The 14,174-nt window shown below is 43.0% G+C and overlaps 1 protein-coding gene across 10 annotated transcripts in view; it reads left to right on the top strand.

Moving 5' to 3' along the window:
* Positions 1-14,174, top strand: part of BCAS3 (BCAS3 microtubule associated cell migration factor) — a 445,712-nt gene that overhangs the window by 187,277 nt on the left and 244,261 nt on the right. For all 10 annotated transcript variants that reach the window (XM_019493311.2, XM_014608078.3, XM_014608076.3 and 7 more), the window contains 2 exons: positions 455-620; positions 1,847-1,947. In XM_019493311.2, the coding sequence (XP_019348856.1) occupies positions 455-620; positions 1,847-1,947 (267 nt within the window). The remainder of the gene's footprint in view (positions 1-454; positions 621-1,846; positions 1,948-14,174) is intronic.

Here is a 14,174-nt window from a genome sequence, read left to right as displayed (position 1 = left end):
TGTACCTGAAAGCTTACAAAGAAGAATTTTCCAACTATTTGAGTTGGTCTAATAAAAGATATGATATAGCCAACAAACCTTGTCTGTCATATTTTAAGTAACATTTGTTTTCAGAAGTACCTGCAAAAACATGAACTTGGCCGTTTGTAACCCCTCAAACACATGACATTGGCAGTGCCTGACCACCCAAACCCACTCCATTCTGGGATATAGTTTTCAAAGCCATAGATGGGAGATGTAAATGCCAGGGAAGAAACAAGCATGCTCTGTGCTTTTCTTCTCAACCTCTCCAGCCTTTCCCTTCATGATATTAATGGTTACTCTGTACCACAAATTCATAAAGAAGGCAAATCATTTTTTTTTAAATGCAGCAAATCTACTGGAACTATAAATGTTTCCTATAATTGTACTCTGCTATTGTAATAATAAATGTTTTCTGTCTTGTTTTGAACAGATCAGTCGAAGCAATTTGTAGTAGAATCACTGTATATTATCAGCTGTTACGGGACCCTGGTGGAGCATGTCTTGGAACCACGTCCGCTCAGCACTGCTCCAAAGATCAGTGATGATACTCCTTTGGAAATGATGACTTGCCCAAGAGCCAGCTGGACACTGGTTAGGTAGCTCATCTCCTGGAATTTTGTTCTGCTTTTTGTCCTTGCGCTTAATTCAGACCATTATCTTATAAAGTGCTGAGCTATTCTTGGAGGGCATGAATGAGCTGTGACGTCAGCCCTTATTCACTTCAGTAAGAACGGAGGATGCATGCTAATGTCCAGGTAGTGTGGAGCGCCCATCAGGGCTGTAACCTTGCTAAGCACCAAATTCACGTCTTTGGGAATCCAGTGCTAAACTCCCGTAGACTTCGTTAACACCAGGACTTCTAAAGAGCATAAAACTCCCACTCCCCTCTCTTAACAAACACATTTTATGCACAAGTTTAAAGTTAGCAGTTGATGCGTGTGGGAATCCATATATATTGGTGATTTAAAATAATCAAACAATAAGTTCGCTTATTTTCAATACTAAAATAAGGCTGCCCTTGTTAAGGCAATGCTGAAGTTTTGCACTGAAATGTGTGACTGGAGCCTATGACATGGAGTAAGACATCCTATAAGTAGCTGAAGGCGGCATCTTATCAAGGATTGCAGAAGAAATTGCTCCTGACTTGTGGAATAAAACAAACAGAAATTGATGAGAAGATATTGTCCGTCCTTTTGACATTTTAAAATATTTTTCCATCGATTTTTGTAGGCTCCGATATTCTTTAGTGCTACTCATTCCTGGACTGGACTAATCAATACTTGATTTACCAAGCTATTTAGGAGTGGCCAACCCTAATTAAAATTACAACACAGTCTTCAAGACTATTATTGTTGAAAAGAGCAGGTTGTAATGGAATTGCAAATTCTAATTGGATCAATAGTCCATAACTTTACACAGCACTATTTCACAGTTTTGTAAATGCCCTATTTCCTTCGCAGAACGGTAGCAACAACGGTATAACAAAGGTGCCCAGGTTCTGTTGCGTTTAATATGAAACGGCACTAGCACAACATACAGTAGTTCTAACATTCATTTACTAACGTATTCTGAATTGCCTTGACTGCTTTTTGTGTTCAGTATACAATGAGTGGAGAAAAGGTCTTATCCCTTCTTCACCATCCCTGTGAATTGGTCACACTTTTCAACTGCCTGTGTTTGTATTTCAGTGTATGAACAAGCTTATTTAAATAATTATAAACATTGTACAAGCTTGTCTAAATAATTGTATGTGATGACACAGGCACTGATTTACATTCTCTGTAACAGCTTAAATATTAATAGTCTTGTGTTTTTTCCCCAGAACTCCTCAGTGGAATGAACTGCAACCACCATTTAATGCAAACCACCCATTGCTCCTAGCTGCAGATGCAGTACAGTACTATCAGTATCTGCTCGCTGGCTGTAAGTAGCTAAGAACTTGGTCTTGTTTTTTTGGTGTGAATTGAATTTAAAATAGTAATTTCCAAAAACAATTTCTTAACCTACAATCTTAAAACAAGATACATTGGTTACCAGGGCCTTTTCTTAGGACCATTTTGCAAATACCAGTGACTGCAGGTTTTGTATTCTCCAAAGCATGAATGAAATGGGGAGAAAATTTGGAGTCTTCCCAAGATGAAAGCTGTAGCCAATACATTTTAGAAATGTAGTGGCGGTGATTGTGTTGACATTTCTATTCCGAATTCTTGTTCTAATAAAAATAGGCATTTAATACCCAGCCTTAAAAAACTGCTGCAGGTTAAAACGTGGCATAAAAACTGAGGTTCATACGAGAGAGTTTTTAGTGGAAAATAGGTAGGTGATCTGGTCCTCAGCTGTTGTTGTGTTTTTGGGGTTTTGTTTTTTTTTTAAAGAGGCTGGAAAAGGCTAGTGCAGGGGTTGGCAGCATTTTTGGCTGGAGTGCCAAAATCATCCTAACCTCCACCCACGCCTATATTTAGCGTGTCAGAGATAGGGGAGCTGCAAGGGGCCCAATCCTCATTGCTGGCAGTAGCTGCACATATGCCTCTAAATGGTTTGCGCCGGCCCAGCCCCTTCCCCGCCACGTGCTGCAAGCTGCGTGTGCACCCACCGCTGCCACGGAGCCGGTGCCGGGGCTCCAGAGCCTGCCCAGCTGTAGCAGGTGGCTGGAAGGCTGCAAACAGCGGTGTCGGGCTCTGCAGCCCTGGTACTGGCTCCATGGTGGTGGCAGCTGCACTCGTACCTCTGGGCAGATGGTGGGGGAGAAGCCAGGGTTACGCTGCCCCAGGCCCCTTCCTGGCCATGCACCCAGAGGTGCACCCACAGCTGCTGCAGCCACGGAAGTGATGCCAGGCCTGCGGAGCCCCATGCACCTGTTTGCAGGCTCCCAGCTGGCAGAAGCTGCCCAAAGTCCAGGTCGGCTGTGGCGTGCCGAGGAAAATGGCCTCACATACCACACTCTGGCATGCATACCTGGGGGCTACCGATCCCTGGGCTAGTGGGTTTTTTATTATTTTTTAATTGTTGGCTTTTTTAGAATTAAATTTTGCATGTAATTTTGTAGCCTGAGTTTCTGATACAGACTAATGACTTCCAACTGAGTCTTTAAAATGCCTGCATATTTTAACATGTAAGTTGAATTTTTATTTATTTTGCTTCTCTACATAGGAGCCAGGTGTACGTTTTCTTACATCTGAAGGTTAAATTTGTCTTGTTGGGCTTGGGTTAAATAACCCGGCACATAAAAGATTGCACAGTAGAATTCACACTTGTCTTGTAGTGCATGCCAAAAATGATGCTCAGAATATTTTTTGAGAAGATCAGGTCACCAAAAAATTACAATAAATCATGGGAGCAGAGTTGATCATTAGAAAATACAGTTTGAAAGAAGGCGCAACATCTGGAGAGGGTAAATGTCTCCATAATAATGCCTCTTCATATATACTGCTTCTCCTCCTTAACTGTGAATGGTTGCTTCCAAGCAGTATTAGTTATGGTCCGTTTGAGCTCAGAAGGCCCATGAAGTTAGCATGGCTCAGGCACGCCAACTTCTTTAGCTGGGCAACATGCAAGGGAGTGATTTTCAGCTTCCTGGAGGGAGGAATGAGGAGAGGACCTAAGGTGTCTTGCTGTGGCTGCAGAAGCATAAGTTTCAGCTGGGTGAAGCCAGAGGAGAAGTCAAGAAAAGCTTTGCAGCGGCACCATCTTGGACTGGAAGGAGTTGGTGCAGCAGGAGATTGCTGGGAACATACCGGTGGTTTCAGCATGGGATCACTATCAGAAAGCAGCTTCCAAATGTATTCAACGATAGAGTAATGAGCATGGTTTCATGTTGCCCGGAGTCCAGACAGTAAGAAGTGTCAAGCCAAGCCAGGTATTGCAACTGAGACTCATCTCATGCCACCAGATTTTCAGGGTCCTCTCATTTCTTTCCTCCTCTCTTGTATTCACTTCCCCACATGAATCAGATCCTTGCTGGTAATTCACATTGTCAGCATTTTTCCTTTTCCCCTGGAATTTGTCATTGCTAGGATCTTGGACACCAGGATTTTGGAGGCTGCTTCCTTCTGGAAGCCTTTTCAGGGATGTCTGGCCGGTGCGGGATCTATCCACCTCGCTATGAGGGAGCAAATCTGTATTGCGCTGTCAGTTTAGGAACATTGCATACGCTTTCTTTTCCTTTGGATAATACAAAACAGGAAGAATGTGACAATGGGGAAGCAGCGCATCTCAAAGCAGACCCTCTGCTTAATGGACAGGGTAGATGAAGCTAGCATATTACGTGGCTCTAGTCATTAAAAATGCAGAAAGTGAATGTCTGGGTCACAAGATCGTGAGTCTAAAACATAACTAATGAAACCGGTTGTAAGAGCCAAATTAGATGTATTCCCTCTACCTGGCCAGCTGGTGCATGCATCCTGGAAGCCAGAATATGGGTGAGGCCTACAGGGTTAGAGAATATTTTCTCTCTTTAATTGTTGGCTGGGATAATACTCACAAAGCTCCATTCATTTTTAAATGCTATATATCCTGGGCTGTACTCTGTGTTGTATTTTCTACATGCGTTAGTCTTTCATATTTCAGAGGAACCTATTTTAATTCTGATGCTTCAAGCAGCATTGCAGCCATACAGATCGTTCCCCCTCGTGTCTAGCCTTAAAAACCAGCCCCGAAGGATGGTTGTGGGATTTTCATTTGTTTTCCTTGGATCTGTGAATCGAGTGGCACAGACAGCGAGCACACTTAGCAGAGTATAATTATGGGAAGAAAACAATGCTGCGAATGGAAATAGTAAAGAAGCTGTCCGTCCTGGGAAGAAGAGGAGGAGAGGATGGCGAACTACCTCATAATCCACAAAGAAAACAAATCAAATGCAGGGCGATAAACAGAATTGTAGCTGTATTATACAGAAAAACCTTCATAAGTGTAAGTCTTGTGTTTTTCTTGGTGCCTCATAAACACAGGCCTTCACTTTTCTTACAAATATAGTACCTCTCTATTTAGTGTCTGTTTTCCCGATGGGCAGAGGGGTGGCACAAGCCCCAGGCTTGTGAAAAATAGGGCGCACGTGAAACGTAAGCAGTACCGAAATGTTGGGCTTGCTCTTTATATAGGAGCAGATTTCCCCTGAATTAAGAAAGACTGACTTATTTCAGAGAGGTTTTCCTGAAGTCACGGTGGGATTCTGCTACACGAAGGCCTCGCTGGCGAAGCAGAGAGATTGTGTTGGTAATTTCTGCACATAATTTATGGGCGAAAACTGAAAAAGTACAGGCTATAATCTAATATTTCTATAACCCAGGCAGTAGAGTAGATGCGTTAATCCAATCCAGGATTGCGATAGCAGACTTGCTCCTGTATATGGTCTGCTGCAGCAGACGTCTTTGGAATTATCTGCTGAAGGTTGCTATGGCGAAGATGACTCAGCTGTAAATTAGTGCTGCTTTTGCAAGAGCAGAAAACAATATAAAACCTTTTCGTGGCCCAAAGAAATTACATTGAAAATGACTTCATAGCAGACCAAAAATACTAATGAACACGGCACACGAATTTGAGGTCTGTTAGCTTGGATTCGTCTGCTTTACAGATTCAAGGAAATAGAGTTAGAGTTTATGAGTTTTGTTTCAAATGAAAGAAAATGGGCAAACGGGATTCTTTCCCCAGCTCCCATGAAAGATGTGCAGTCGGAAATTTCAGATGCAAGCCACGTGAACGTGGGTGCCTAGATTTGGCCACTGGTCTTTCAGAGTCGCTCCTCTTTCACAACCCTGTCAATACAGATGGTTGTAGAAATGCGATTCCTTTAGGAGTAGTCTGCCTAAGTGTTGTGCGGCATGACAGAAAAATAGAAGGCAGAAAAACAGGTGGAAGCTGCAAAAAAACCCCTGTGCGTTAGCTGCCGGGTTTCAGTGACTGGAACTTCTTTTTTTGTGTGATAGAAGCAGGCTTCTTGCTGGAATTTCAGTCCAGTTTAAATTCATTAGTTTGTATTTGAGACAACAGAGCACTATTGGGTGCATGTTGGTTGCTGTGTAATATTTGTGAGATTAAATGTGGAGAGAGGTCGGTATTTTCAAATGTCCATGTCTGTAATTACTGGTAGGTACTCGGGTCCGTATACAAGCATCCGTATACATATTTTGAAGTGGGTAGTACCCCCAGTGAAGTCAATATGAGCTGTGCATGTTCTTTGTTAGGAAAAATCAGGTCATTTGGTTAGGTAACTAAATGTGGAAGTTGACTTTCTAACTCTGGTGGTATATTTCTACCTCCAGTAGCCAGTTGGGGCGAATAGTCACAGTGCAGGTTGGAATAACTATTTCTCTGCAGTCTGATCATGCTGCCGTTCATATGTTCCACCTTTGATACCCTGAGTTCTTCATGTTTTGCATCCCTGCATGCCTTGGTTATTAGAGCAAAAAGTACACAAGGGCCTTATGTCCTGAAATGAAGAAAAGGCAACACCATTGCCCTGTAGTCATATAAATTACACCAGTTGTTTTGCTGGAATTAGTGTTTGGAAGAAAGAGCCTCATTTGCATTGTAAATCTTTTTTTAAATACTGTTTTCTTGTGCTATCAATAGCGAACGTGTCTAGATAAGACAGAAGGGAAAGCAGTGGCCCAAGACATGCATCTTTCATGGGGCAAAAAGAGTAGTGTATCTGTAGTCCTCTTCTTCATAGATCTTGCTCTGTAGTGCTTTCAAGGTTAATGGTGTGTGCAATTATTTAAAAATGATCTATCCAGACTTTCAGAAGTACTTGGCACCCAGTGGGTTTCTGTAGGGTGCAATAGGGACTGCCTTCTGCTGGGCACGTTTGAAAATTGGTCACTGTTAACCTTCACTTGCAATTTCCAGTTGGAGTTGAATTGCTAATTGAGGCCAGACCTCCCCTTTTCCATGGGCTCTGCTCATTTGTAGGTGCCTCTTTCATCCTCATCGGAAACAGTTGTTTGCATTGCATGCATGTGTGTATTGCACATTGCATGCACTTCTTTCAGCATATTTTCAGAGCCACAGAAAACCGATTGCTGACTTCAGGTCATTTTATACGGAACAGTTATCTGCATGTGCTTTTTAGTGTCCAGTAAAATTAGGTGCAACATGTACCTATTGTCAGAACGCAGTTCTTTCCGTAAGTATTGAAATGCACAGGACCAGATTTATTCCAGGTACTGAATTCAGGGATGAATGTGCTCCTAAAAAAGCTATACCAGATTGCTTCCTGAACTCAGAGCACCCTTTTAAAGAAAGAAAAGAAAATAACATTGCACAGTGTGTTACTACTTTGGAGAGATCTTCCTAAGAACTGGTGATCTTGGTGCATTATCAGTTACTTTCCTGCATAGATTCATAGATATTAGGGTCAGGAGGGACCTCGGCAGGTCACTGAGTCCAACCCCCTGCCCCGGGCAGGGAAGAGCGCGTTCCTGCCCGGGGCATGCTTCCTTGCTTAATACCTTTTTGTACCCGTGCACCTTTTGTTAATCCGCGAACGTTACATAAAATCCGGAATAGCATTTGCACTATTTGAGTCCCGCTGAGCTTTTCAAATCAAGTTTTAATTCAGATAAAAGGAAATAGTGTAGAATGATATAGCTAAATTCAGAAGTTTAGAAAATGAAAAAAATGAAAATGAAATTCAAAACAATCTATACAACAGACAACGTACTAAAAGTTGACTTCTTTTCTGAATTTTGTTCCTTATGCCTGCGTCTTCAGTGGTGTTATCCTTAGTTTTTGAGGCTACGTTACTAAAAAGCTGCAGCAAATAGATTCCATTAAACAAAACAGGATTCACAATGCAGGGGGGGAAAAAACACCTGTTCACTTTTTCCTCAGGAAATACACGCTAAAATGGAATTATCTGGCTCTGCTTACCTGCAGTAATGTAATGGGTTGACATTAGCTATAGCCTCTGGTTTGATGTACTCTCACTTCCGTAAGTAAGTTTAATTGCCAGCAAATGGCTAAATGGGAGTTTAGGGTGAATTCTACAGCTGTCTGCCACGTTAGTAGTAAAAGGAGTTCTGGCGCCATTTCAGGGTCACTATTTGTATCTGTCTATCAGAGGTAGAATACAGCAGTTTCTCTCAGTTTCAGGCTTCTGTATAGCATTTCTGCCAATTGTTCGGTTCCATTAAGTGTACGGGAGGAAATAAAAGCCTGAATGACCAAGTCACAAGGGGCTATGGATAGACCCTTTCTTTGTCCACACTCAGAACATTGCATTAGGTCTCATTATCCATTTATAATAAGTGACCTTTGCCCTCCGGGTCATTGAAAAATACTCAATGTGCTTTTCTAACACAGGGTACCTCTATCAGCAGACAGCCGGAACAATGAAACGTCTGGCAGTCTGGTTGAAGGGGTATACTTTGCAGGTTTTCCTAAATATGCAGTTTGATGCCAAAGCACAATAGTAAAATCTTCTTTAATCTTTGGGAAGTTCAAAGTAGGCCAATAATGTATTGGTTGGGGCATGGCAGGAGAACCGTTTTGTTTTAATAAATACTGGATTTATTTTTGCATAACTCAGCTAGTAACTATCTTGTAAAAAGGATTTTCAAGTTATAAGCTGCGAATGTAAGGAAGTAACAAGGAGCTATTGTCTGAGAAAATGTTTCATAGAACAAGTGTCCAAGACCTTTATCCCAAGGGCATTTGCAAGGGGATTGGCACAGCTGTTTGATTGCTTTGAGGCCATCTGTGACATCTGCTGCAAAAACCTGGATGCCTGGTAAGCGTTACACATTTACCTGAGCGCTCCAACAGCCAGTGGTTCTTTGACTTTTTCACTTTCATTGACAAATGGGGAACTGGATGGTGAATGATCTGGACCACTTACATTTTAACACTGACATCACGACTTGCACTTTATATTCAGAACCTACTGGCCTGCAGAAACATCAGTATCCTTTGGATAATTACTGCAGTTGCCTGGAGTAGAAATACCAAAGGACAAAGCATCTTCTTAGTTTTGTGATGGAGCAAATTTCAAGTCTTAAGGTACCCAAAGACCCCACTCGGAATCAGGGTCTTTTTGTGCTAGGTACTGTAAAAAAACACCAAAGCCAGTCTGTGGCCCAAGGAGTTTACATAATAAATAGGGACCTCCCAAAATCATATTGGAAGAGTGCTGCGCAGCGGCTCCTTTAATCTTGCTTGTTTTGCTGTGTGCACCCCCGCCTCTGATTGGCGGGAGGGCCCCGCTACCTGCTGCTGATGGGCCCGGACACGAAACCCGTAATTTTTAATATGCTGCATTTTTTTGCCTCCCACTGCTGATTGGCCAAGGGGCCCTGACAGCGCTGCTGCTTGCTGCTGAATGTCCGGCAGGAAAAAACTGTGGCATATTTAAAACTAAGGTCCCTAATAGTACAGGATTATTTGCAGAGAGCTGCCTACACTCCTAAGAACAAGCTGCTATGATGAGATACAGTACTTCCAGTCAGTTGTTAAGGACGAGATACAGTACTTCCAGGGTTTGATCAGAGGAAGGTAGAGTTGGAAGGGATCTCACAAGGTTGTCATCTAATCTAGCCCCTTGCTCAAGGCAGGATCATCCCTGACTAACAATCCCAGTCAAGCGTCTTTCTAATCTGCTCTTGAAAATGTCCAGGGACGGCGATTCTGGTTTCTCTAGGTAGACTCTCCCAATGTTTGACCTCCCTTATAGTCAGAAAGCTCCTCCTAATCTCCAAACTAAATTCCTTGGCTGCAGCTTGAAGCCTTTGTTCCTAGTTTTGTCCCCTACAGCCACAGAGAAAAGCCCGTCTCCACCCCCTCTAAAACTGCCCTTCAGGTATTTAAAGACTGTTCTCAATTTCTTCCTCGGTCTTTTCTTCTCTAGACTAAGTAACTTTAGTTCTTTCAGCCTTTCCTTATAAGCCATGCCTCCAAGGCCTCTAATCATTTTATTCATTTATTTATTTTGCTCTGTGCCGGACCTTTTCCAAACTGTCCGCATCCTTCTGGAAGTATGGGACCCAAAACTGGACACAATACTCCAGGTATGGCCTCACCAGTGCTGAATGGCATGGAAGAATCACTTCCCTTGATTTGCAAGCGACGTTCCTGTTAATATAACTGTAGCAGGCTGGCTGGCCAAGGCTTGCAGCAGGCTACACGTTCCAGGCTGGAGGAGTCTGCAGGTCTGTGGGGTCTACAGCAAGCTGCTGGCAGTCAGGAGGGAGAGGGCGCTTGGCTAGTGGCAGCACAACCGAGCCAAGGACTCTCCCCCCTTCTCTCTCAACCCCCTGGCTCCTCTCCCTTAGAGCCTTTAACTTCCTGTGACCAGCTAATCGTCCTCTGCGGCTGGTCCAGTTCTCCTAGGCAGCCTGCAATCACTCCTGACTGCCTACAGCTGGCTGCATTCCCCCCCTGCCATCCCCACAAACCTGCAGACTCCTCCAGCCAGCTTGTTACAGCAACCCAGTATGCTGTTGGCTTTCGTTGTTAAAAAAGAAAAAAGAGTACCCTGTTGACTCGTATACAGCTTATAGCCTACTATAACCCAGGTCCTTCAATCATCTTTGTTCTCTAAGCAGTAGTTGCTTCCACTAACTATGTTCAGTTGGTCCTGTAGAAGTTAACACCCCAGAAAATCCTTGCTTCGGGAATTAAGATGCTGGTAGTAAGCAAAAGCTATTTAAGTTTGCTTTTTACTTCCCTACCATTAATTACCATAGTTGCAATGAGGAACGTCTCTTGGCTTATTTCCTAACCAATAGTTTTATTTCCAGTACTGTAAATTGAAGCTTTAAGTGTTGGATTAACTTAAACTGTACTTCCATTTTGTGATATGGGTAAAGAGATTTACCCAGCCAACCACTAGCTCCTTGCATTATGCATTTGCATGGATACAGGAGCTTGTATACTGCATGTGGTTCTCTGATGATCAGTAATTTCCTACACAAAATCTGTTGATAATCCTACAGTAAATTTTACCAAAATTGAAACTAACATCTATTTTTTTTTTAAAAAGGATGAGATACAGTACTTCCAGTGGTTGACACATCTAGGTTAATGCATTTAAGAACAAGGCTGGAAATGAGCACCTTTAAACAAGCAAAGTTGAACTTTAAGGCTAACTACAATCAAAAAGATAAAGGCTGAAAGTGTTCAATCTTTGCAGGTTAGCCTAAGCTACGTAGGTTGGACTGATAAGCAAGTGACCAGACATTCACTTTTGATTCCAGGAATGCAGCCACATGCCTGCAGAGGCCCACGCCAGAAGCCAGGGGGCACTAGAGCACATCTTGCTCAGCTGGAGCAGATAGCTTGGGCCAAGGCTAGCCTGCCCACCCTGCAAGGGGGAATTTGTGGGGGATGTGCAAAGCATCCTGGGATGTTGGGTGACTGTGAGTTAACTTGAATCTGGAGGAGATCTGGGAGAAAAGTTCAATAAACTGATTTAACCTACATCAGTTAAATCTGATACTATACCCATCCAGGTTTATCTTCAGCTGGTTTCAGCCATTTTGAAAGCAGTTTCTGTGCACTGAACTCCTGTTGTGTTATAGAGTTGAACCAGTTTCCGATCACTTATACCAGTTTAGGTGTCATTTCTGTTCCTAGCCTAAAAATTGGTCGTCTCTTGTATGTAGATGCTTATAGTTTCTCTCCTTTCGCCATTGTCGGGGTACCTTCAAATTCCAAGCAGCAGCTCATCAAGACAATTTTCTGGAGCGGACCTGCAGTTGTCAGAAGCAGACCTATGACAAGAATTAATATATTAACTCGTATGCAGCACTCTTTGACAAATTGCTTACTAAATACATCAAAATTGATTGGACATTCTGTGTTTAAATTGACAAATGACTGCATTAGGGGAAGGAGGGAAATCCATTAATTACAGCTGCCCTCAAACATAGGAAATGTAATCATATAAATATAGATTTTGTTAAAACAAAAATCTCTGCTTTATTGTAGTGTTGCTGGTAAGTGTACTTGCACCTCTTTGCTATTAAATCTCTAATAGGAGGTTTTAAAGGCAGTCCTTAGCAATTGACTTAAATAATCAAAAGACCATTTCTGTTGTGTTAAAAGGAATGATGCACTGCTTCCTTATCCCGCTATGAGCACTTCTGAAAAATGTATTTCTCTCTTAGGAAGGGGGATGGGCGAGTGGCATCATAGCAGCTTGTTCATTAATTGTTTTCCCAAATAATATTTAATTCATGTGCCTTAACCCTAGGATTTGAAGATCTAGAACGCCGCTTCCTCTAGATCAAGGTGGGGATCCCCGATCCTTTCTATCCTCCAGTGATGGACACTAGGGGTGTGCGAAACAGGCCATATTTGATTCGCATTCAGATTCGGCCCAAATCGGGGACGGTGATTCGATTTGTTGATTCAGATCACTGTCCCCAATTCGATTCGGCCAAATCGAAAATCTGAAGATTCAGTGCTGATTGGGAGAATCAGTGATTCAGCCGTAGACACAGCTTTAAATGTTTTTTCTATATACCTTGAGGTACCAGGTGCGGCTCGTGAATGCTGCGATGCTGGGGCAGATGGAGTGTCCCAGAGGAGCGGTGGGGGGAGTGGTCCTCCCCACATGCTCGCAGTGAACCCGGAAGTACTTCCAGTCCACTTTTGGGCCTGCCAGGGAGCGTGCCGGGGGGGTCCCCTCGCGCCCCCTGACTTGGTGATTGGCCGTGGGGGGACTCTGGGTGCCTCCCCAGACCCGGAGGCACCAGTTGCGAAGCTGGGGGGAAATGGGGGGGCCCCCAGTGCGCTCCCCAGCAGACCCAGAAGTGGACTGGAAGTGCTTTCGGGCCACTTCCAGGTCTGCTGCTGAGCACGCTGGGGAGCCCCCCGTGCTCCTGTGGGATGCTTCATGTGCCCCACCGTCGCAGTGTTGACGAGCTGCCTGGCAGCTTGAGTTATACAGAAAAAACATTTAAAGTGGTGTCTATGTCCAAATCGCCGAATTTGTCCAAAACTCTCTGCATCGATTTGGAGAGTTCAGATTCGACTGGGAGAGATTAAAGGGTCTCCTGATTCGATTTGGATTCGGAGATTTGGCCACCGAATTGGGCCAAATCTCTGCCGAATCGAAGCGAAGCTTCACGCAGCCCTAATGGATAGGTTTTTGTCTATGTGTACACTGTAGTGATTTGTATTTAAGGTACGCCTCAAGACAGAATTCGGTTTGTGAGCCTGAAGCAGCACCATTAAAACATTAAGGCCCATGCTTACTTCTGACGCAGACTTTGGCCCTTGTAATACATCCTTATTTGTCTGTGGGCCAAATGTTGTGCATATTTTGCATTTTCCTTGTAGTGCCTTTCATCAAGGGATTCCATATCTGACATGCTAAGTGCTCACTAACTGTTGTCTTTAAAAGGGAAGGGTTGCTGCTGCTTAACTGTTTAGTTGAGCTAATTGATAACACAATCTGTGCATGTAGACTGAAGGGCCTGTGGCCTCATGTTTGTATTACCTACTCCCTCTGCAAGTTAAACACCATGGGCAAGATTTTTGTCTCTGAGCAGCATTCCAGACCTTTATTGCCTATTTTACACTCCTTTCACACATTCCACTGATGACAGTGGAAAAGCTACACACACAACTAGTGTATATTATGCAGTAGAGAATAATAGGTAGAACGGCAGAGGGGAATAGTTAGAGAGACTGGGATGGAGAATTTTGCCTTTTAAGGGACTTTTTCTCTTTCAAATATTGTTTTTTCTATTTTTAAGTAAATCTGGTGAATCGCAATATCATGAGAGAAAGATAAACATTCATACAGTATTTTGTAACACTATTAACATGCTTTATGACAAATCGTAAGCAATGCCTTTACAGGATTTTCAACAGGCCATTGTTTCAGTGGAGGCTTATTGTGTGATTTTTTTGGGGAGGGTTTTGTGTGTGTATGTGTTGGTTATATTTATATTGAACACTGTATATGAAGATGTGCTGTATGGACAATGAAGATCTCAGCTTTATGAATGATGAGTAACCACAGGCGTAATCTTTACAAAACGCATACTTATCTTTTATAGCAAATGGCTCTTCCAAGATCACAAAGCTTAGTTAAGCCCAGGCGTCTAGGTACTACTTTAAAAGTAATACATGTAACCATCCTCACACCAGAGCCAATTCTCGGGGGACTGTTTTACAAGTGCAAAGTTTTGCCTGTCCCCGTGTGTTTA

Source organism: Alligator mississippiensis, chromosome 14 (genome assembly GCF_030867095.1).
Source record: "Alligator mississippiensis isolate rAllMis1 chromosome 14, rAllMis1, whole genome shotgun sequence".
NCBI lineage: Eukaryota > Metazoa > Chordata > Crocodylia > Alligatoridae > Alligator > Alligator mississippiensis.
Note: the sequence above shows the minus strand (reverse complement) of the source record. Positions and strands in the feature narration are given on the sequence as shown.